The sequence below is a fragment of the Pelophylax lessonae genome (assembly GCF_965119305.1).
Source record: "Pelophylax lessonae genome assembly, chromosome: 7".
Taxonomy (NCBI): Eukaryota; Metazoa; Chordata; class Amphibia; order Anura; family Ranidae; genus Pelophylax; species Pelophylax lessonae.
Genome location: NC_138774.1, coordinates 202,225,597 through 202,250,693, shown reverse-complemented (window position 1 = coordinate 202,250,693; position 25,097 = coordinate 202,225,597). Strand labels below are relative to the sequence as shown.

General features: G+C 43.1%; 1 protein-coding gene across 2 annotated transcripts in view; it reads right to left on the bottom strand.

The window, feature by feature from the left end:
* The window catches only part of CDK16 (cyclin dependent kinase 16), a 74,487-nt gene that overhangs the window by 46,448 nt on the left and 2,942 nt on the right, over positions 1-25,097 (bottom strand). Inside the window, exons 2-3 of one of the 2 annotated variants that reach the window (XM_082262991.1) lie at positions 10,525-10,660; positions 776-934 (exon numbers count right to left, since the gene is read on the bottom strand). In XM_082262991.1, coding sequence (XP_082119117.1) covers positions 776-934; positions 10,525-10,651 — 286 coding nt within the window. In that variant the 5' untranslated portion in view covers positions 10,652-10,660. The remainder of the gene's footprint in view (positions 1-775; positions 935-10,524; positions 10,661-25,097) is intronic. The other variant, XM_082262992.1, reaches the window with a different exon arrangement.

The following is a 25,097-nucleotide window of genomic DNA, read 5'->3' as shown; positions in this document are numbered from 1 at the left end:
CTCCTTGAGGGCAGGGACTGATGTGAATGTACAATATATTTAAAGTTCTGCTTAAATTGTCAGCACTATATAAACACCTGTAGTAATAATAATGAAGCACATTATAAAGATTATACAATGTTTTGAAAATGGAAGGCTTACTTTAGTGGAATTATAGTGAGAAATAAAGGAGGGAAGCTTAAAACTACAATAAGCTTTGCAAGACAAGAATTAAAAATGCCATAAAAAACACAAAAAGCCTATTTTGATCCTGAAACTGAAATTGGAATAATACATAGGGCAAGTCAAAAATTATGGAAAGGCCATTTAATGACTGGTGGGAGGTTTGGATACAAAAAAAAAAAAAAATTATATATATATATATATATATATATGTATATATATATATATATATATATATATATATATAACCGTATAATAATGAAATATTTACATACATCTTAAATACAAGACTTGGAGACTATTTCAGACTATCTCACAAAGATACACACTGAGCGATACGTACACACAAACACAACACAACCTGGTGGTGTGCACAAGCAAAGTGAGGTATGGCGGCAGGTCCACACCTATCAGTATTCAGATGTGCACACCTACAGGCTTATTTAGTAAGGCACCGTGCAAAACCCCCAGCAGCCAATCAAACTTCATCTTTTGCGGATGAGACTTGGCTACATAGAAATTCAACCAGCAGCTATGGGTTACTGCACGTCATCGTTTGCGATGCCTTACTGAATAGGCCCGATGGTTTTTGATGGAGCGCGCACACACGTACCTAGTCGGCTGCTCCGGTTCAGGTAAGAGCTGAGACTCCTGCAGACGGCACTGTGGGGCCGGGGGATAGGCGGCTTTTGGAAGGAGCTGGCGGTGTAGTGGTGCAGGAAGGATTGCATGCTGTGGGACGAGAGGCTTCTCCCATTTCTGACGATGGGCTCTGAGGGGGGGGGGGGGGCAGGACAAGATCAAGGGTGGAAGGGGTAAGGAGAAAAGAAAGGATGTAGCAGGACAAAGATCCGATGCAGGAAGGAGAAGGATGGAGACGAAGGAAGCAGACAATGGAACAGGTAGCCATGGCACAGTTAGTAAAGAGACAAAGGAGAGAGAGGGTGATTAAAATGGCAGACAAAGTGGGAAATGACAAATTTAAAGGGGGATGAGGTGCCAGAGAGGGGGGGAAAACAGCAAGGGGAGAATAAAATTAACTTAAAAGAAAACAAAAATCATACAGATTAAAACGGAAAAAACAAAACTAAATGAATAAAAATAAAAGAGGAAAAGAAAAAAATTTCTAGATTTTAACCCAAAACCAGCAGCATGCAGCAAAGCGGGCACTCACCATCGGGGCCTCCTTTAAGAACTGGTTTGTGGGTAAACTACCTTTTCAAGTGCATAAAGAAACGCATGCTTCAACAATCGATAATCTCCATCAAGTGACTTACCACGAAGCCCAAACAAAGTTCCTGCCCTTGGCTTCTCTGAACTATTCATTTAACAAGCTTCTCCGCCTATAATTATTTTTAAATGGCAGTAAACAGGCAAGGAAAGCCTGTACATCAATAACAATTCCCTACTGCTGCTTAACCTAGCCACAGGGTGCTTCTCCACCCAATGGGTGTAGTTCCGTTTGTCAGAGAGTTGCTGAAAGCCATCCACGCGATGGCCTGTGCACAATATCACAACTACTGTATCTAAATTTAAAGAGGTGGGCATTGCATGCACCTCCTGTGAGGTTTTGGTTGATCTGCAATAGCAAAACAGATGTATTACAAAGGACTGTGCCTAGGTGATAATGGCTTTTTACCTGATACTGCTGTTATCTTATGGAGAATATCTCAAATCACAAATATAGGCAAAAAATAACAGCGCTGTATATAGATAGGTGTATCCAAAGAAATACTTTTACAATCCTTCAAAGTGCTTAATTCATAAATCCTGCTGTGTGAAAGAAAAAATGACTAAATTGATATTGTATCAAAGAAAAAATAAACTTTCTTTTGCTTATCTGAATGTGTGAAAAAGTGTTCTGGTGCTTTCATAAAAACCCACATATGAATGTGTTAAACTAAGGCTGGCCATAGATGGGTCAAATTTCGAATGAATTTTCTTTCGAAAATCTTATCTAAAGAATTTTCGTTTGAATTTCGCACCGATAGTGGGTCGTAGCAACAGCCGATTTTGGTGCAGTCATCAAATTTGAGTGATTGGGCACGTTGGAAATTTTTTTGAAAAAATACTGTATTTTCTGGCATATAAGACTACTTTTGAACCTCAAAAAAATCCCCCAAAAATGGGGGGGTCGTCTTATACGCCGAGTATAATATCTCCAAGGTAACCCAAGTATAAGTATTACCGGTAGATGTAATCTCTCAAGACGCTGGCTGTGTGGGAATCCTGTACCAGTATACCGTATGTACCGTAGCTTTGGCTACATACAGTATACCGCGCTGAGCCAATCAGAGAGAGCGATGTATTCTATTATTGAATACAAAGCCTGCTTGGATTGGCGGAGAAACATCAGCCCGCCTCTCTGACTGCCAATCCGAGCAGGCTTTGTATTCACTAATAGAATACATCGCTCACTGTGATTGGCTCAGCGCGGTATACTGTATGTAGCCGAAGCTACGGTACATACGGTATACCGGTACAGGATTCCCACACAGCCAGCGTCTTGAGATTACATCTACTGGTAATACTTATACTTAGGGTACCTTGGAGATATTATGAGAGATTACATGTATTACAGTACTTGGGGTACCTTGGAGATCTCTGAGAAATCTGATGTTTTTCAATGGTGTTGCCTTGCTTCGGAAGGGGGGGTAGTCTTATACGGCGAGTATAGCCCAAAACCTATGTTTTAACTTGAAAATTAGGGGGGTCGTCTTATACGCCCAGTCTTCTTATACGCCAGAAAATACGGTAGTTTTAAAAGACAAATCCAGAGGGCTGCAGACTGTCACTCCCTACAAAAGAAAAGGCTTGCATGCTGGTTTATCATATGACCAGCCATTCAGTCCGGTGAGTGAATTCATTACAAGAGGTGGTGGATTACATTTGTTTCTTGATGTGGCATTAATATAAGAAGACAAAAGGAACACACAATAATCTTTTATTTGTAGTTATATTTTGATATTCACTTGGTGCTACTTTTGGACACTTTATTCATATAATTTAAAAGGAACTGTTTCAATGCATTATGAACACTAATGATTGATGCATGCACTTGTGGATATTTCTTTGAAACATTGTAACATTTTTCTGTTACATTTGGTATATGTTTGCTGAGTTAATGCCGGTTCACACTGATCCGACTTGTCAGGGGACTTGGTCGCCTGACAAGTAGCGGTCCATGCTGTGCAATGGAACCATTCTAATCAGAGCGACTCAAGTCGCTCCGACTTAGAAAAAGGTTCCTGCACCTTTTTTTTGCAAAGTTGGAGCGACTTGCAATGACTTCCATTATGTGAAGTCGTTGCAAGCCGCGCCAAAGTCGCGGTGCACGGGCGACTTCATTAGTCGCCCGAAGACGGGGCGACTTCAAGTCAGATCAGTGTGAACCGACTGTAAGGGTCCTTTCACACGGCACAGTCCGTTCTTTTTCCTGCTCAGGCACTTTTTTTTTTTTCAAATGGACACGGATGACACATTTGGAGGGTCCGTTCCGTATGTCCATTTTTCATCCATCAGTTTGCAGATGAAAAATGGACATAATGTATGTCTATGGGTTTGCGGACTTTAGCAGATGACACTGCTGACATCTGTTTTTGCGTCCGTTCCGTTTTTTAAACGGAAGAAAAATAGGGTTCTCTTCCGTCTCAAAAAACGGAACTGAAGGGACGCAAAACAGATGTCAGCGGATGGTCATCCGCTAACGTCCGCAATCCCATAGACATACATTATGTCCATTTTTCATCTGCAAACGGATGGGAGGAAAAACGGACATATGGACTGCCCGTGTGAAAGGACCCTAAGGCTGGCCATACATGGGTCGAATTTTGAAAAAATATTCTTTCGAAAATGAGAAATTTTGTGCGTTTTCGTGATCCGATCATGCCAACATTGATTTCAAAATTCGACCAACCAAGCCTTCAATTTTACCTCCTATTGCTACAGAAAATAATTTTTCGTGGTTGGGAATCTTCTTTTTCTTTCCAGGAATTTTATTTTTTTGCACTCATGCGCATTTCTTTTTCAATTACATTTATCACACGATTCTCCCATCATTGATTAGAAAATCATTTGCTTCTCTCTCTCGATGGATATCTCAAGCAAGGAGGAAATCAATGGAAGAGAAAAGAACTCAGCATAGCATAAGGTCCTTTAAAAATATTCCCACTTTAGGGCAGTGGCCCTGTGAAGACGTCCAACGACGAAATGTACGTCGGGTGTGAACTAGAGAGATTGTTATCACATTGAGTCGGGTCGGCTCGCAGCAGCTGAGAAGTTGGAGCCAGCCTGCACACGATCCAGTGCTGTTTACACTCGTGTCAGTGGAGACACTTTTAAAATGTGAACACTAAAAACAAAGAAATCACCCGTGCTAAAATAAACAATAATATAGTCCAAAGAGCTGCTGACACTATAATCCTGGTCAAGGAACATTAAAATATTAACACACAAATGCAGCGCTTAAAGCGGTAGTATCCCGCTTTTTGATACTTTTACCTACAGGTAAGCCTATAAGGCTTACCTGTAGGTACAAATAATATCTCCTAAACCGGCACGGTTTAGGAGATATTTACAGTGCATGCAGCCGCTCGCGCGAGCGGCGCATGCCCTCTGAAGGTCCGGGGGACCTTCAATTAAGTTGCCGGGAGCTTGCCGGAAATATCACTCCCGCGCGCATGCTTTTTTTTTTTTTATAGAGTTTACAACCGCTTTAAGACCTCTTGAAAAAAAATCCATTATGCAAATGAAATGTACCAAAAAATTCTTTGATACAATATCAATTTAGTAATAATTTTTCTTTCACACAGTAGGATTTATGATTTAAGCACTTTGAAGGATTGTAAAAGTATTTATTTGGATACACCTATATACAGCGCTCTCATTTTTTGCCTAGATCTGCAATAATAAACCAACCTAGTGCTGACCCTAAAGCTTGCCTTACATGGAAGAACCTAAAATTTGCCGTACATGGATCAAAATCCATGGTCCCTGCTGAACCAGAAAAAAGGTTATCCATGTATGTGCAGGGTGGTTGTATAGAAGTTGATCGGCAAGGAAGTCTCCCTGCTGTCAGAACACAATAGCACAGTGGGGAAGATTCCCCCATTCATATCGAATAAAATGAATCATCTATGGCAGAGGTGTCAAACCTAATTCCATCGCGGGCCGCATCAGTATCATAGTTGTGTATATGTAAGACTATATAAGTTTATCCAGGGCTTTTTTTCTCTGAGAATAGGTGTAGGAACTCAATCACACCCCACCCCAGAGTTCAGGGGTGCGCTACGTACATAGTGCAGAGTTCATGCGCTTCCTACCGAGTACAGAGTTCAGAGAATGCACAGAATGCAGAGTTCAGGGTTGTGCTATGTGCATAGTTTAGGGGTTCCGCCACATTTCCAGCTGAAAAAAAGCCCTGGGTGAGAAGGCCACATTAAATAGCCTGGAGGGAAGGCCCGCAGGCCTTGTGTTTGACACGTGATCTATGGGCTGCCTAATAAGTTAAGGGGTGTGCCAAAGAACAAGGTAAACTGCACAACAGATGCATGCACTTGTGCTTGCTATCCCTTATGAAGCCCGCAGCAGGTAACAGGACCTTTAAGAAGTACAACTGTGATTAACAGGGAGAGCTGAATTCCATGGCAAAAAAGGAGCACTCTCTAGATGGGGTGGACTAGCATTTAAAGTATGCCTATATTCACATAGCTCCCCTAACTGCGTTTAAAATAGAAATATGGCCTCCTGATAAGAAAAAAAAAGGCCCGTAGTGTGTCAATAATATGTGAGAGATGTTCTGCCAAACAATGGGACTCTTTAACCCTTCAGCTCCAGAAGGTTTACCCCCTTAATGACCAGGATATTTTTAGTGATATGGCACTGCGGTACTTTAACTGACAATTGCACAGTTGTGCGAAACTGTACCCAAATACAATGTATGTCCTTTTTCCCCCCACAGATAGAGCTTTCTTTTGTTGGTATTTGATCACCTCTGCGATTTTTTACGCGATATAAAAAAGACCAACAATTTTGAAAAAAACAAAAACAAAAAAAAAACAACTATTTTTTACTTTATGCTATAAAACATACCCAATAAAAGAGGTAACAAAGAAATCAATTTAGGCCAATATGTATTCTGCTACGTTTTTGGTAAAAAAAAATCCCAATAAGCATATGTTGATTGGTTTGCGCAAAAGTTTTAGTGTCGACAAACTATGGGATAAAATCTATTGAATTTTTATTTATTTTTTTACTAGAAATGGCGACGATCAGAGATTTTTAGGGGGACTGCGACATTGCGATGGACAAATCTGACACTTTTTGGGGACCAGTGACACCAATATGGTGATCAGTGCTAAAAAAAAATGCACTGTCACTGGCAGGGAAGGGGTTAGCATCAGGGGCGATCAAAGGGTTAAATGTGTTCCCTGGAGTGCTTGCCAACTGTGTGAGGGATGCTTTGACTTGGGGGAAGACAGAGATCCGTGTTCCTGCTTAGCGGAAACACAAGATCTCCATCTTCTCCTTTGACAGACCATCGCTCTTGCCTCTCTTGGAAAAGATCGCCGGGTGTCTGCAACTATCGGGTCCCACGGACCCACTGATATGCTACCTCTGTGTCCAATCACAGCGGTAGTGGGTCGCTGGCACCCCAGACCTGAAGAAAAAAAAAAAAAAAAAAAAGACGTATAGGTACGTGATTTTGCACTAAAGGGCCACCCTGCTGCAGTATATATGCGTGGGGAAAGCCAGAAGTGGTTAAAGTGGTTGTAAATCTTCTCCTATACTCAGTGAAGTAACTGGCCTCAGATGATACACAGAGATGAAAATCCTCCTTGGTTTTACTTGTTTATCTGCAGCCTTCTCTTCCCTAAACCCCTTCCAAAGGGCAGAGAAATGTTAGGAGCACAGAGGAGGGGGCGGAGAGGCAGCAGTTTCAATGTGTGAGAGCTGATTGGAGGAAAGGAACACACCCCCCCTTTACACTGTGTTGTGAATAGACAAGCTCCTGCTTAGCTCTCCTCCCCCCACTACAGATTTACGGTATGTGCTCTGCTCAGATTCCATGACTGAGGTTTACAACCACTTTAAATTAGAACTATAGGCAAAACCTTTTTTTCCTCCCGCTTTGGATAGAGTAAGGGAGGGTTATAACTCCAGTCAGATTTCATTTTTGCCATCTGTGTCCAATTGCAGAGATTTCACTACACTTCCTGCCCCATAATCCCTGCAAGTAAAAAGGGAATTCATTGGGGACCCTCAGGTCAACAGAACTAGTGTCCCCCCATTAGAAGATTTACCCTCTATTTCTTTCCAAGGGACAGCACAAAATTTAGGATTTTCATTACTTTCACTTTTCACTTTATGATAAAACAGGACAACTAGAGAGGGTGAATCTCTTTAACGGGAGCACAGACAGCAAAAAAATAAACTGGCTTCATCTGCAGGATAGGACGGCATGCCATAATGGAGGAATATTTGGCTTGCGCTACCCTTTGAGGTGAGGATCGCTGTATCCCCTTTTTTAGCCTGCACCTCCTTAACAAAGATGCACCCATAATGGGTATGCACGCTTAGCTGGCCCCATTGTGCCCTACTGAGGCCCAGGCTTTTGGAGACTAAAATAGTGGCTGTTTTAATGGTGCTTCTACCTCTGTTCATATGGATGAGCAGACATGTCCTTCATTTCTTTTTACCATTTCTTTGTTCTTATTTAAGAAGGAAAACAGAATTTCTGAAACGCGTTGAGTATCCCCACACTATAAAACCACTATTACAATGTTTCTGTTTGTGGGGTTATGGGGCGCTGTGATGTGTAATATGATGATTTATACAGTGCATCCGGAAAATATTCAGTGCTTCACTTTTTCCACATTTTTTTGTGACAGCCTTATTCCAAAATTAATTAAATTCATTATTTTCCTCAAAAATTCTACAAACAATAACCCATAATGACAACATGAAAGAAGTTTGTTTGAAATCTTTGCAAATTTATTTAAAAAAAAAAATTGAAAAAAATAAAATCACATGTACACAAGTATTCACAACCTTTGCAAAGACACTTAATCGAGCAAATTGAGCTTGGGTACATCCTGTTTTCACTGATCATCCTTGAGATGTTTCTAGAACTTGATTGGAGTCCACCTGTGGTAAATTCAGTTGATTGGACATGATTTGGAAAGGCACATGCCTATCTTTATAAGGTCCCACAGTAACAGTGCATGTCAGAGTACAAATAAAGCCATGAAGTCAAAAGAATTGTCTGTAGACCCCCGAAACAGGATTGTATCGAGGCACAGAAAAGTTTCTGCAGCATCGAAGGTCCCAATGAGCACAGTGGCCTCCCTCATCCATAAATGTAAGAAGATTGGAATCCATCAGGACTTTTCCTAGAGCGGGCCGTCCGGCCAAACTGAGTGATCGGGGGAGAAGGGCCTTAGTCCGGGAGGTGACCAAGAACCAGATGGTCATTCTGACAGAGCTTCAGTGTTTCTCTGCGGAGAGAGGAGAACCTTCCAGAAGAACAACCATCTCTGCAGCACTCCACCAATTTAGAGTGGCCAGATGGAAGCCACTCCTCAGCAAAAGGCACGTTACAGCCAACCTGGAGTTTGCCAAAAGGCACCTAAAGGACTCTCAGACCATGAGAAATAAAATTCTCTGGTCTGATGAAACAAAGACTGAACTCTTTGGACTAAATTGCAAGTGTCATGTCTGGAGGAAACCAGGCACCGCTCACCTTGTCAATGCCATCCCTACAGTGAAGCATGGTGGCGGTAGCATCATGCTGTAGAATTTTGAGGGAAATAATACATTTAATCTGTTTTGGAATAAGGCTGTAACATAACAAAAATGTGGAAAAAGTAAAGCGCTGTGAATACTTTCCAGATGCACTTGATTTGGAGCTTGTTACAAGCACTTTGTGTACAAATGCAGCCATGTATATTTTTATGTGACTTGTTTTTAGGAATTTGTTACAAAAAAGATTAAGAGGATATTTTAACACAGTTTATCCTAGTGCTCTAAAGAGTCCCATTGTTTGGGGGAATTTCTCACATATTTAGTAATTGGGATGATGGCAACACTTTTTCTGGCTCTATGCATGTAGTGTGTCAATCAGCACCTGGCTCCACTACACCTGTCCCCTACCTCTGTTGCTGAACCCCTCCCACTGAGAGCTGCAGTGCCTATGAGGGGGGATGTGTGAGGCACAAAACAGAATTTTGCTGTCAGGGTTGTTTTCGGTGTATTTTATGAGGTTTGTGCAGCACACAGTAATGGCACTTTTCCACTGCAGGTACCGGCTCGACTCTACTTGGCCCTGTTTGGTTTTCCACTGCATGGTACGGTGTTGGAACGGTTTGGTATGGTTTGCTTTCCACCAAGTAGTACTAAAGTAAGTGGGTGGGATAACAATGATTCTCTGACCAATCAGTGGCTAGTAGTGACAAACAGTCAAGGCTGCATGCAAAGGATTGTGGGATATGGTACCGGTACGGCCTTGTTGGAACCACAACTGAGGTGGTACTGTTTAAGCGAGCCATACCGTTCGGTTCAATGTGGTGGAAGAGCGCCGCCGTACCAAACCGAACCGTTCCTACACCGTACCATGCGGTACCAGCAGTGGAAAAGCACAAAAGTGAGACGAACCGTTCATTTCCATGCAGTGGAAAAGCGCCATAACTGGATACTTGTTTAGACTCTTGTACAGGAACCATTAGGGTGCCTGAATACATGGTCAGATAATGTGTAGGGCTCTAAAGCCCTGGGGTGCTCCATTATGTAAAGAGTTCATGTATATACTCTTACAGCCATGCAACTTTCTAATCTTTCCTGTCCACCCAAAACACCAACAAAACGTTTGGACTGAATTCCACCTTAAAGTTTTTAGGTTTCCTCAGCTTAACAATCTTTTGCAGCTCTCTTACACTAAAGCCCCAACTGGTCTTCAAACAACCCCTAGAAACCTTACAAGGATTTCTTAGGTTTTCCTTACCTATGCCAACCTTCCACCTGGATCTGTGTTCATCAGCCATTTTAGTCAATGCCATTTCTTTTCATTTCACGATCTTCGATTAGGAGTAGTCTGTCTCCTTTGTCCTTACCAAGTTTCCAGTGGTCCACAACCAGGGTTCTGCCAGAAACTATCCAAGAGCCTTTTAGGTCACCTTGTAATCAGCTAGCTTACACTTTTATTCTGCCTTCTTTTCTTAAAACTTATTAGCTCTCCAGTTATGGGATTCTCCAGCCTTGCTCTTACTGCAGTTAGAGACGCCAGCGACCTCGGTATGCACTCACCTGTGCCCTCTCACCCATTAGATCCAATCTACCCTCCAGTTTTCAGTGGACAGCATCACTTACCATTATCACTGCTGCCATTGTCCTCCAGAGTGATGGGTTCTGAATGGTCTCCAGGGCTTTTTTCAGCTGTTCGCCCACCCCGAAGGGTCATAGAAAGCTGTCTTTTGATCTTCTTCATCCGGTCCATGGCTGCCTGCTGATGAAAAAAAAAAAAAAAGATCATAGTATTAAAAAAACAAATAAAAGAATAAAATAATTGTTGAGAGACAAATACATACATTTCTGGCAGACTAGTGGTGGAAAGGTTTAAAATGGCGACGCGATTACTTCAGTACAAGTACAGCATATGTGGTGGCAAGAAAAGATTGAATATAGAGATTCTATGAAGTCTCAAGAAAAGGAACCGGTCACATTGAACACATAACAGAACTGCACTAAGCACTGTTTATATACAACACAGTACTGTTGTCTAATAACTGGTGTAAACTGCAACTAGAACAACTCAGAGCTTACACGATTTTACTCACTTCCAGCAGCCGAAATAAGTATTGGAGGAGCAAAGAAAAAGTCTGTATATGATGGAGAAGGAGGTATTAAAATGAACCAGTTGCTTATTCCTCCATGAGCAAGCACAGAACTACTTCAAGATAAGGTGATGATATCATTAAACCAGGCCAAAGACACATCCTTAAAGTATACATCTCACTATCCTTGAAAGTCAAACAGAGTATCTGATGAAAAATGTATGAACAGAGGTCATTATCTGTGAAAACTGAATCCACAGATATAAGCCACCTCTTCGTACCCTATCACCACTCACATTTGGGCACTCTGCCACAACCAACCTTTGGCCACTCTGCCACAACCAACCTTTGGCCACTCTGCCACAACCAACCTTTGGCCACTCTGGCGACACCCAACTCTGGCCACTCTGGCGACACCCAACTCTGGCCACTCTGGCGACACCCAACTCTGGCCACTCTGGCGACACCCAACTCTGGCCACTCTGGCGACATCCAACTCTGGCCACTCTGGCGACATCCAACTCTGGCCACTCTGGCGACATCCAACTCTGGCCACTCTGGCGACATCCAACTCTGGCCACTCCGGCGACATCCAACTCTGGCCACTCCGGCGACATCCAACTCTGGCCACTCTGGCGACACACAACTCTGGCCACTCTGGCGACACCATACTCTGCGTGCTCTACCACCAGCCACCTCTAGCTGCCCTATTTCCACCCACCTCATAGTGTTCACCTCCCAACACAGCCTCATCTTTTATATTTTACCAAAAAAACTGGGCAAAATATTGTGTTAGCACGAAAATTAACTATTTTTGTATTTTTTAATGAAAATATGGGTTTGATAAGCATTTGTGCTAATATCATGTGACAAACAATTGCAACTGCCACTAATTTATTCTCTGGGATCATTTCTTTATGAAAATACCGGTACATACTGTTTAGCAGTTTTAACTAATCTTCAGACCTAAAATATGCATTTTAATGTATGCAAAAAAAAAAAAAAAACAGGCTCTGGTAGACAAGTGGACATATTTAAAATACCTGCTTACCATTTTACTTGCAAAAAAAAAATCATACCTAGCTTTCCCCTTTTATGTAGGGGGGGGGGGGGGGGTTGGGGAGTTATGTGTACCAGACAGTATTTAAATTCAATCTCTAGTTTTTAGGGTATACTTACACCAGTTGATGCATTACAAAGCAGTGTCTAGTTTGTGGTGCAGTCGGATAAGCACAGTACTGATGCGCTAATCTCCGCACAATGTTCTGTTCACTTTTCTCTAAACAAACTTTTTTTGAAATGACACATAGACATCTCATGAAGTTCCATTCACAGGGAGCTTTGTATTCTGTGAATAAATACAAAGTTTGCTCTGGCGGGCAGATTCTGTCAATCTCCAATTCGGCCAGATAGAATACAAAGCTTCCTCTGAAGGACTGAGCAGCACTCCGCTCGACTCAATTCTGTTCCAGGAGCAGGACAGGTTCCAATCTCACTGCCATAATACAGCGCCGTATACTGTATGTAGCTGAGGCCACGTGTTTTTTTTTTTCTTTTTTTACAGAGCACAGAGTGGACACATCTATTTGTAACGACAATAGTTTGTCTGGATCAGCTTAGTCTAATTCAACTATTTAAAACTTTACTGAGCCCTGGTTCACATTGATACTACTTTGAAATCCTGCTACATCAGGTTTCAGAGTAGCAGGTCAGCGCGATTTCAGGTGCTACTTGAAAGACAAGTTGCACCAATGGAAGGGTGCTACTGCCACTGTAGACCTCTGAAACAGGATTGTATCGAGGCACAGAAAAATGTCTGCAGCATTTAAGGTCCCAATGAGCACAGTGCCCTTCCTCATCTGTAAATGGAATAAGTTTGAAACCACCAGGACTTTTCCTAGAGCGGCCCGCTCAGCCAATCTGAGCGATCGGGGGGGGGGGGCTTAGTCAGGGAGGAGACCAAGAAGCCGATGGCCACTCAGAGAGCTCCAGCATTTCTCTGTGGAGACAGGAGAACCTTCCAGAAGAACAACCATCTGTGCAGCACTCCACCGATCAGCCCCGTTCACACTGGGGCGACCTGTGAGGCGACCTGGTCGCCTCACAGGTCGCCGTAGGTCGCCTTCCATAGGGAAGCTGCGGACCCGTTCTAATAGGAGCGACACAAGTCGCTCCGACTTAGAAAAAGGGTCCGGAGCTTCTTTGGGGCGACCCGGAGCGACCGTCATAGACTTCAATGTTATGAATTCCGTGCCAGCCGCTCCGAGGTCGCGGCGCGCTGCTCGCACCGCGACCTCGGAGGTCGCCCCGGGAAGTTGGATCGCGGCAATGTGAACGGGGCCTCAGGCCTGTATGGTAGAGTGGCCAAACGGAAGCCACTCCTCAGTAAAAGGCACAGGACAGCCCACCAGGAGTTTGCCAAAAGGCACTCGAAGGACTCTTAGGTCATTAAAAACGAAATTTTCTGGTCTGACGAAACAAAGATGGTGCCATGTCTGGAGGAAACCAGGCAACGCTCACCTTGCCAATGCCATCCCCACAGCTAAGCATGGTAGCGGCAGCATCATGCTGTGGGGATGTTTTTCAGCGGCAGGAACTGGGAGACTAGTAAGGATCGAGGGAAAGATGATCAGAGACATCCTTGATGAAAACCTGCTCCCGGGCGCTCTGGACCTCAGACTAGGGTGAAGGTTCATCTTCCAACAGGACAACGACCTTAAGCATGCAGCCAAGATATAGGAGATCCAAAAAAATGGCTGTGCACCAACGCCCCCCATCCAACCAGATGGAGCTTAGGAGGTCCTGCAAAAATAGGTTTGCCAAGCTTATAGTATCATACTCAAAAATACTTGAGGCTGTAATTGGTGCCAAAGGTGCTTCAACCAACTATTGAGCTGAGGCTGTAAATACTTATGTACATGGGATTTTTAAATTTTTTTTTTTTTAAATAAATTTCTAAAGATTTCATACAAACTTCTTTCACGCTGTCATTATGGGGTATTGTTTGTAGAATTTTGAGGAAAATAATGAATTTAATGCATTTTAGAATAAGGCTGTAACATTACAAAATGTGGAAAAAGTGAAGAGCTGTGAATACTTTCCGGATGCACTGTAGGTGCATCAGCACAAACCTCCCTGCAAAGTCTCACAAATACCGGTTGATCCTGCCAGTTTACCTAAGGCCCCTTTCACACTTGTGCGTCTTGTCCTGTGACTTGGGACTGCAAAGTCGCATGACAAGTCGGACTCCATGATTTCCAATGAGTACCGTTCATATCTGTGCAACTTCAAAACAGTCCCCGTACTACTTTGGTCCGACTTCGATGTGTTTTAAGGTCCAGTCAAAATCGCGGCAAAAGCGCTGTTAGGTTGCACAAGTGCGAAAGGGGCCTAATGCAGCTTCTTGAGATATGTGGCAATGATACTGCACTGTTTCCCAATTCAGAGCAGAGTTGCCCCTCTTGTGTGGTCTGTACCTGCTTGTAAAAGTGTGATGAAAAAATGTTGCAGCGGTTGTAACTGTCAGCATTGTCACTGATTGGCAGCTAAAGAGCTGCTTCAAACCAGAATTGCACAGGAAAGCGATTCTGCGGTCCTGTGCGATGCACGTGGGTTCCTCTGTACCTATTCATTTGAATGAGCTGCAAATTGCACCAGAACACACAAAAAGTAGTGCATGCACTACTTTTGAAAAACACGCTGCACCAAATCATACGGTACTGCAGTACTATGCGATGTAGTATCCGCAAACACACTGCATTAGCGATCTGCATTTGGGATGCCATTTTTAACAGTGCAGGAAACGCGCCTTTCCCAAACGGCATTCTGGTGTAAACTGGTCCTGGTCAGAATACAATAGCACAGTGGGAAAAAAAAAATCGCTGTACCAACATCGCTTGTGCTGATACGTCGATCTGTCAGGTTTTTTTTTTTTTTTCCGTTCAACCCAGCAGTGTGTACCAGGCTTTATATTCTACAGGAGCCTTTAGTTGTACTTTAACAAAGGGGACTGTTGTTTCACAGCTGCTGCCATCATGATTAATATTATAACACCTAACATATCTGTAGTCAGCAATTGCATTCTTTGTGAATTTCTTAAGATGGGTTTCTTTGAAGAACAATACAGAATTCCAAAAAATATTTGTGGGGAGTATATCCCTGTTATACTTAACAGGGTGGATTTGATTTTAATCACGATTAAAATCACTAGTAAAAAGGCTTGATTTAAATCATAAATTTTAAAGAGCAACTGTCATCTCTGTCCCGCAGCGGCTCCTCCTCTGACCCGCTTTTGACTCACCGACAGTCCCATTCACTTTAATGGGACGGCTGGTGATGCGGCAGTGACACAACAAGGTGAGGGACGTGGCGGCAGCTGATGAGTGGATGCCCACTAACAGGCGCTGTCATGATGGATCTGAAATGACAGGTGCTCTTTAAATGTAAGGACTTATTCTTGCTGGTAGTTAATGTGAATGCATCAATGCAGTTGTTATCTTAGCTTGCAGAGCTTGGATTCATTGAGTCTCCATTCACACTGGTACGACTTGGTCAGCCTGACAAGTCACGCACCGTCGCGTCCCATAGTGTAGTACAGGACCCGTTCTAATAGGAGCGACACAAGTCGCTCCGACTTAGAAAAGGGTCCTGTACTACTTCGGGGCGACCTGGAGCGACTTGCATAGACATTTATTTTATGAAGTCCGTGCAAGTCACGCCGAAGTCGTGCTACACGTGACTTCACAGGTCGCCCCGAAGTCGGATCCGACCTAGTGTGAACGGAGACTAAGTGGAGTTTACCAAAAATATAAATATTGCAGAATATACAGCCTCCTGCTACATAACCAAGCTCCATTTCTTGCTGAATAAACTAAATTATTAACATATCTTAAATAGAATACTACCTGTAGATACATGGTCATTCCAAAAGCATTTTATTAAAATATATTTGATAAAAAAAAAAAAAAAAATCAAACAAATCCGCTTTGTTTTTTTTATAATTATTTATTTTTATCCACCCTGATACTTATTACAACCAGTACAGCCACAATATCATTGCCATTGCACTACGCCATTCTCAGACTCGCACATATCAATCTACCGTAATATATCTAGATTTCAAATTGATTTTTCACTGATATAAAGAATCTTATAAATAATCCACAATTTTTAGTAACTGCTGGGAAATAAAGTTGCAGAAATCCCCATGAAATGCAGTGGAAAATCCAACCATTTTCTGATTGCTCAGTACGGTTCCTGACTGTGTTTGATCACAATTCTTCTTAAAACAGTATGTAAAGTCAAAACTTATTAGTAGAAATGGGTTTAAACCTCAGATTATTTGCTGCCTGTGCCCCTGTTCTGCCAAAAACTCCAACTTGCCGAGAACTTCAACGATGTTACCTCCGGTGACTGTATACCAGGAGTAATTGGAGATTTCGACCACTTGGTGGTTTAACAGAAACTCTCCAGTACATGCTACAATGAGTTGGCATTGTTAGTCCACCCACCAGTTGTCGACGCCTTAGAGGCGGCCATGTTTTTGGTTACTAGTGGGCGGACAAACAATCTCCACTCATTATAGCGTGTACAGGAGTGTATACACTGCCGCCTGTTCTGCAACCAAGTTGTCCAAATTTCCAATTATTCCTGATGTACAGTCACTGGAAATGACGTGATTGGAGTTCTCGGCAGAACACCCCGCAGGGTAGCATTCACCTCCTGTCTTGTTATGCAACAGGAAGTGAAAGGAAATCTCCCCAACTCTTGAAGAGTTGTCACAAGAAAATGAACCTCATTGGAAGATTTACCCTCACCCCTTGCTCTAAGGTTGACTCTAAACTTTTAGAATTTCCTCTTTCTGTATCTGTGACAATGGCCACAAGGATAAGTGTAAATCTCCCCAACAGGGACACAGACAGCTATAAAAGCTTGAAAAAAGGTCCAACCCTTCCCAATTCGATTTACGTGTTTACGTACACTTTAAATCTATGAATTTCTATCTGCGAACTTAGGGCCTTTTCACACGATCGCACCCATAGAGTCTACCTAACCATTTTTCGGGCGGACCCGATCGGGCCACCCATTGACTCCTATGGAGATGGGGTGGATGTCAGCGGACACGTGTCGCTGACACTCGCCTGGCATCCGATCTGATAAGATCTGCTGAAAACAGAGGGATGGGGATACATTTGCCATAAATAAACAATAGTGTAGCGCTAATCAATGTACATAAATTAATACTACAAAAAACATCATAAAAATAACCAGCAATATAACGTGATGAGTCCAAAAAAAAATGTGCAAGTGAAAGTCCCAAACAGTGAAAGATGAGAATGTGAGTATCCAAAACACAACTGATATAAAAAATCATACAGTGTATCCTTCTTGTGACACCACAGGGAAGTGCGGGTAGGGGACACCACTGTGTAAGGTATTGGGAAGCAGCTTACCAGAGCAATATGGCCACTCAAATGAATGAGATAGCCTCAGCAAGCATATAGTGACAACAGATGGACTCCAGTGTCTCCAGAGGGAATCAGCACCAAGGAAGATCCAGATCTGCACAGCAGGTCCACATTAAATAGGTACGAGCATATGTAAAGGATATATGACAGAAGACCATAGCATAATCCCATAATGTATTGAAAAAGGTTTATTTAAAATTCTACTTACAAATAAGATGATACAAGCAGGCACATAGATAAAAAAGGACTTTGGGTGCGACCGCGGCGTCCCGAGTGTTCCCAAACAGTATACAAGAAGTAGGCCGGAACGGATGGGGATATACAAAAAATCCTGGCGCTGTGGTGCCGGTAATCAGAAGGCGGGGATGGAGCAGTGAGGTCGGACAATGCCCAAAGGGGTCCACCATGAATTACATGTCCGGGCTGCAGCCTACCCTGACCCAGATCCCAAATGAGAAGAGAAAGTAGCAACAAAAAACGGGTATATTGGCGCTCCCGGACAAAATGGCACAAAGATAAATTAGATGCTGCTCGGAATCTTGAATCATTAGACTTGTTTATTAAAATCAGTTAAAATAAGCTCCTTGACAGAAAGAGCCAGTGGTGTGTCCAGGGTGCAGCACGCAGCAGACAGGTGTAAAACCGGAAAAGATACCTCAAAAGCAAGGAGGACCCAGGAGCGGGGAAGCAACGTCTTACCACCTGTGAAGCCTGGATGGTGTGGCGCTTGTGGGTGGAGTGACAGCCTCGATCAAGCCGGGAAGCTTCTCAGCCGATGTACCTCCGAGCTGGGCGATGCCTGGGATGTAAAGAGGAGGCTAGGAGGGGGGGGGGGGAGGAAAGTACTCAACCCCCACAGACAGCTCCGGTAACGGTGCACACCCGAGGCGGCAGCGGCCGCTGCTCCTCGGACCCTACTACCGTGGCGCCGGATGATGACGTCACCGGGCGCCTGGCGGGGACATGCGCACCAAGGGCTGCTGCACGGATGTAGCTCTACGGCCGCCGGAGGGGTGTGGAGGCAGCTCACCGGCGGCTGTGCTGTGCAACTGGATAGTCAACTGGCGGAGCTGATATGGAAAGCCACAGATGGAGGGGATGACATGTTTCGGGCCAAGCCCTTCTTCAGATCTCCGGAACGGATGGGGGCATGTGGATGTTGCGTCTGGTGCCGCCGACGCGTTTCGTCATCAAAAGACGTCGTCTGGGTGTCCAGCAGGGCAGATCGGATGAAAATGAACAGGCTGTCTGTTTTCATCCGATCTTCCCATAGAGGAGCGCAGGACTTTGACAGGTCCATCTCTGCACTGTTAGTGGAGACAGACCAGTCATCCACCTGCTCAATGGGGGTCAATGAAGCGATCCCCGATGAGCAAGCAGAGTCCATCCAAGCGGATCCGCCCCATGTAAAAGGGACCTTGAAGCGGAAGTAAACCCCTCGATTTAACAGTTTTATTCCCGGCATGCAGGGATTGCAAACTGTCACATTGGTTGTGCTCTCAACCAAACTGTCAAATCTTCCAGTGGCTGGTGTTATACCTGATTACATGTGCAGCATCATGGAGGATGAAGATTAAACAGAAGCCAAGATGGCAGCTTCCTTGGCTGAAAACAATAGGAGGGTTTGCTTTCACTTTAAAGTAGAACTATAGGCAAAACGTTTTTTTTTTCCATTTTGGATAGGGCAAGGGATGGTTATAACCCCTCTCTGATTTTTTTTTCCCCCCATCTGTGTCCCATTGTGAAGATTGCCCTTCACTTCCTGTCAGATAACCAAACAGGAAATGAGAGGAAATCCCTGCAAATTTAGTAAATTCCTTGGGGACCACCAGGCCAACAGAACTGGTGTCCCCATTGGAAGAATTCTCCTCTATTACTTTTCTAGGGACAAAACAAAATTTGGGATTTTCTTTTACTTTCACTTTCAATGATAATGGAAACATGACAAATAGAGAGTTCCAATCTCCCTGACTGGGGCACAGACAGATAAAAAAGCCAGGTATTCTAATCCCTCTCCACTCTATCCAAAACTAAAAAAAAAAAAAAGTTTTGCCTTTAGTTATACTTTAATCGAAGTTTGTCAGTCAATCAAATTCATTCATTCGTTTTTGGTTGCCTTCAGTCTTGCAATCACTTTTTGATCATATAAAAGTGGTTGAAATGGACATATGGACATGCTATTTGGCCAACAATATTATATTTTGGCATTTCTGAAAAACACATACAGCTAACAAAGCCTGCTCACCGATGTTTTCTAAAGTTGACTGAAACACCTAAAACTAGGCATTTAAACCCATACTTGCACTGCATGCTCCTCATTTCCTGAGAAGTTCGCTCTGGATAATGAGAAATGATCTTCAGACAAATCTTTGTGTTGTGGTTTATAACAGAGAGCCGGTGTTCCGTGAAAAAAACCATACCCGTAAAAATTCCATACCCTCGTCACTTCCGGTGCACCTACGTCAGCACCTACGTCATTGAACAGCTGAGGAGCTTACTAATACGCATGCTCGGAGGGTATGGAATTTTCACGGTAGTGTGTTGTAACGTTACACCGCATCAGCTGTTGCGGCGGTTACATTAAAGGTTACATGAAAACATCTCGGCTGCAACATGAATCATCTCCGCTCCTACCCCTGTCACTTCCCTGATCTTGGCTACTAAATGTAAAAGCGGATCACGGAGTCGAGATCTCCGTGATTTAGATTTCATACACCCACCGCCGCTTTTACATTTACTAGCCGAGATCAGGGAAGTGACAGGGGTAGGAGCGGAGATGACTCATGTTGCAGCTGGGCTGTTTTAATGTAACCGCTGCAACAGCTGAGGCGGTGTAACGTTACATCACACTACCGTGAAAATTCCCTACCCTCCGAGCATGTATAATGCTAAGCTCCTCAACTGTTCGATGACATATCCGGAGCTGTGAGTATGCGCAATGCTAAGCTCCTCAGTTGTTCGATGACGTATCCGGAGCTGTGAGCATGTGCACTGCTACACTGCTCAGCTGTTCCATTACGTTTCTGACAGGAATTGACGTGGGTATAGAATTTTCACGAGGTATGCTTTTCTCACGTTACACCACAACTATAACGTCAAGAATGAGGAGATGAGGAGCAAAACAACCATGAAAACTAAACACAACTAGGACAAGCAGCTTAAACCACAGCCCGCCTCCCTGCCACCAGTCATGGGACTTATGCTGAGGCACTGGTTTTGGGATATCTTTTACCCCACAGGTTCTTAGGACAACAAGAAAATGCAAAGGCAAAGTAATGGAATGGCGAATTAGCTATGACATCAGAGCTCCATGCTCCTCCAGTACAGACCACCTGACGAGCAGAAAGATTTTAGGTTGGATTCCTTTTAAACATGGAGAAGGATTTGGTCTCCTTTAGAAATGTATGAGGAAATAACAAATATTAAGTCAACCAGCGGTTTTCATTTTCCAACAAATCTTATTACTCCGTCAAAGTAAGGCATCATAGACGTTACTTACTACTGAACTGAGGCGAATATGAACTACAGTGTCTATCAAACTGTTTAATCCACCACGCTTATGTTTTATTTGTAATCCATATACAAACCATATCATAAATACAGTATATACATGTCAGCTACACATAAAATGTCAATCTTCCTTTACATCCATTTTTTCACTCCATGATAACAAAACTTTCTCCTTTCCTGAACAATATTCGCTATTCAGACATCCGCTGCGATCCTAATAAATTAAGTACTCCACTTTACCATAAAAAACCCACCCTCTGCTATTCATCTACATCCATTTCCCCTCCGTACCATACTCTGACATTCTGACCTATACCACTACATCCAGTCCTCCATACCCACACAATGTCTGCTATTCCTATACATCCATTTCTCCTCTGTACCATACTCCAACATTCCCGTCTTTCCCACTGCATCCAGTTCTCCATCATACCATACCCACACAATGTCTGCTATTCCTATACATCCATTTCTCCTCTGTACCATACTCCAACAATCCCGTCTTTCCCACTGCATCCAGTTCTCCATCATACCATAACCACACATTGTCTGCTATTCCAATACATCCATTTCTCCTCTGTACCATACTCCAACATTCCCGTCTTTCCCACTGCATCCAGTTCTCCATCATACCATAACCACACATTGTCTGCTATTCCAATACATCCATTTCTCCTCTGTACCATACTCCAACATTCCCGTCTTTCCCACTGCATCCAGTCCTCCATCATACCATAACCACACATTGTCTGCTATTCCTATACATCAATTTCTCCTCTGTAAAGTGGGGTACACACTAGTAGAAAATCTGCCGAAAATTCCCGTCCGAGGTAAAATCGTACGATATTCGGCTGGTGTGTACACAACTTTCAGCAGCCGATGCCGACCAATTTTCGCTTAATGTGTAAGCAGTACGTCCGCGAAAAATCGGATACGAAAGACCGCGCATGATCTGAAGTTGCTGACGACCCGGAAGTCTAGGAACAAATGTCCAAAAAAAAAAAAAATAAAAAAAAAATCGGACAAAAAATTTGTAAACATTATGCACTGTCAACTAAAAACGGTTATGACCGATGAGCATGAGAGAGAAAAATAGGAGGATATTTCGTCCGATTTTTGTCAAGTGTGTACGAGCCTTAACACACAATGACATTCCAACCTATCCCGCTTCAACCAGTCCTCCTCTTCCATACCATACCCACACACATTATCTACTATCCCTATACATCCAATCATCCCCAGTACCATACAGGTAGTCCCCGAGGCACAAACATCCAACTTACATACGACTCACAAAACAAACAGAAGGAGACAACAAGAGGGGAGAGGAAATCTACCCCTAGGAAGGGAAAATCACTTCTGTAAGAGTTATCATGGTAAAAATGTGTCTCCGCTGAAGCTTTATCACCAATCCTGGTATCCACAACAACCCAAAATATTCAAAATCCAATTGTCACAGGAAGTGAAAGTGAAATCTTCTGAAGCTGAAAATGCTCCAAGAAGTTTGATAAGTTCTGGGGTGCCTGGGCTAAAGCCTAATTCCTGATACTCCCTGACCTCTCCAACACAACCCCCCCCCACCCCCCCTTCCTACAGTTAGCTCTGCTGTTTATCCTCATCAATCTGGTTAGGTGACCATTCCTGATATTGTTATACTTCCATCTCTGGATGAAGCCTATTATGATATACTGATGATATAAGATGCCTAATTTGGGATACCTTTTATATCTACTGTACTAAATTGACCTTCGTGCCTAAGTTCCGGTTCACACTAATACGACTTGTCGCAAGTCGTGCATGGTCGCGGTCATTGAGTGGTACAGGACCGGTTCTAATAGGAGCGACACAAGTCGCTCCGACTTAGAAAAAGGGTCCTGTACTACTTCAGGGCGACCTGGAGGCGACTTGCATTGACTTCCATTATGTGAAGTCCGTGCAAGACGCGCTGCACGCAACTTCACAGGTCACCCCCTAAGTCAGAGTGACCTAATGTGAACAGGCTCTTAATGTACCTTTTTTATTTTGTATTTGTGTTTTCTCTTTTTTTTTAAATAAAAAAAACAAAACAAAAAACGTTCTAGTCTGTACCTTTCGATTTTGTCATCCAAAAAGTCAGAATCGGCTGTTGAAAGCACTATACTAACGATCAGACAGTCAGCCCAAATTTTTCTTCCGATACGGTTATCGTGTGTACCGGCCTTTACATGCAAATTCAACTTACCGTAAGAAGAAACCTACAGAACCTATCTTGTTTGTAACCTGGGCACTGCCTGTACTCATACGTTCTCACCTATCCAATTAGATCCAGTACTCCACCACACTATAATCACATATCTTCTGCTATTCCTATACATCTAGTCATCCTCTCTACCTTGCTCAGACATTCTTACCTATCCCATTGGATCCAGTTCTCCACCATACCAGAACCATGCATTTTCCGCTATTCTTCTAAATCTAGTCCTCCTCAGTATCATACTTAGAATCCTCATCTATCCCATTATATCCAATCCTTCACCATAGTATAACCATGCATCTTCTGCCATTCTGATACATCCAGTCCTCCTCAGTACCTCAATCATAAATTCTCACCTATCCCACTGGAATAAGTCTTCCACCATACCATACTCACACATCCAGTTGTCCTCAGTAGCATCCTCAGACATCCTCACCTATCTCATTAGATCCAGTCTTCCACCATTCCATAACCAACATCCTCTGCTATTATTATACATATAGTCCTCAACTATACCAAAATAAGACAAACTCTGCAATTCCTATACAGGACTCCGCTATGTCCTTACCAAACATCCTCTTCTATCTCTATACTTTCTGTATTCCATTTTGACATAGATATCCCATATTCATTTCGCCACTGTACCTTTCCTAGTCATCCCTTGCTGTCCCAATACATGCACTAAATCCAATCCAGATATTGACGCTAACAAGTTGGGACTAAAGGCCCGTACACACGTACCGATCGTCGGCATACAAACGTCGGTGGACGAAGGATCTGCCGATTGTACGCGTGTTAGTATGGTGCCTCCGACAGATGTCTGCGCACAATCCGCGGACAAAAGTCTTTCTTGCAAACATGAAAATTTTTGTATGCCGACACCAGAACGGACGATTGTTCGCCTGTCAGTACACAATTCGGCCGACAGACCGCAGATTTGCAAGACTGGGCATGCTCAGAAAATTAAAAACACAGGGAAAGTTAACCATTACATGACATCACTTCTGCAGTCAGCTGAAGTCTGCAGACAAAATTCTTGTGCTGTCTTTGCACTTTTCAACAGACACCGACATCCCGGGGAGAAAAGAGGAACATTTGTATGCCGACCATCGGTACGTGTGTACGGGGCTTAAGAAGTTAAGAATTTTCACATAAAAAAAAAAAGAGAGTGAAGAGTCGCTTTAATTATCCAGTCATGTGCAGATGAAATAAATAAACAAGAATTTGCTTTTTATGTGATTGGATAAATAAAGTAAATCTTCACTTTTTGGGTAAACATTCTGAACTACTTTAGAAAATTTTCCTCAGTATCTAATATCCCTATACATCTAGTACTCCACCATGGATAAACGCTACTAGTCCTATACATCCAGTCTTCTGCAATAACCAAACTCTACTACTCCTATACATCCAGTCCTCTGCCATGGAAAAACTCTACTAATCCTATACATCCAGTCTTCGCAATAACCAAACTCTACTACTCCTATACATCCAGTCCTCTGCCATGGAAAAACTCTACTAATCCTATACATCCAGACTTCCGCATTAACCAAAATATGATAATCCTAAATCTCCACTACAATCAAACTACCAATTCTAAACATCCAGTCCTCCACTACAACCAAACTCTACCAATCCTATACATCCAGTCCTCCACTACAACCAAACTACCAATCCTTTACATCCAGTCCTCCACTATACCCAAACTCTACCAATCCTATACATCCAGTCCTCCACTATAACCAAACTCTACCAATCCCATACATCCAGTCCTCCACTATAACCAAACTCTACCAATCCTATACTATAACAAAACTCTACCAATCCTATACATCCAGTCCTCCACTATAACCAAACTCTACCAATCCTATACATCCAGTCCCTCACTATACCCCAACT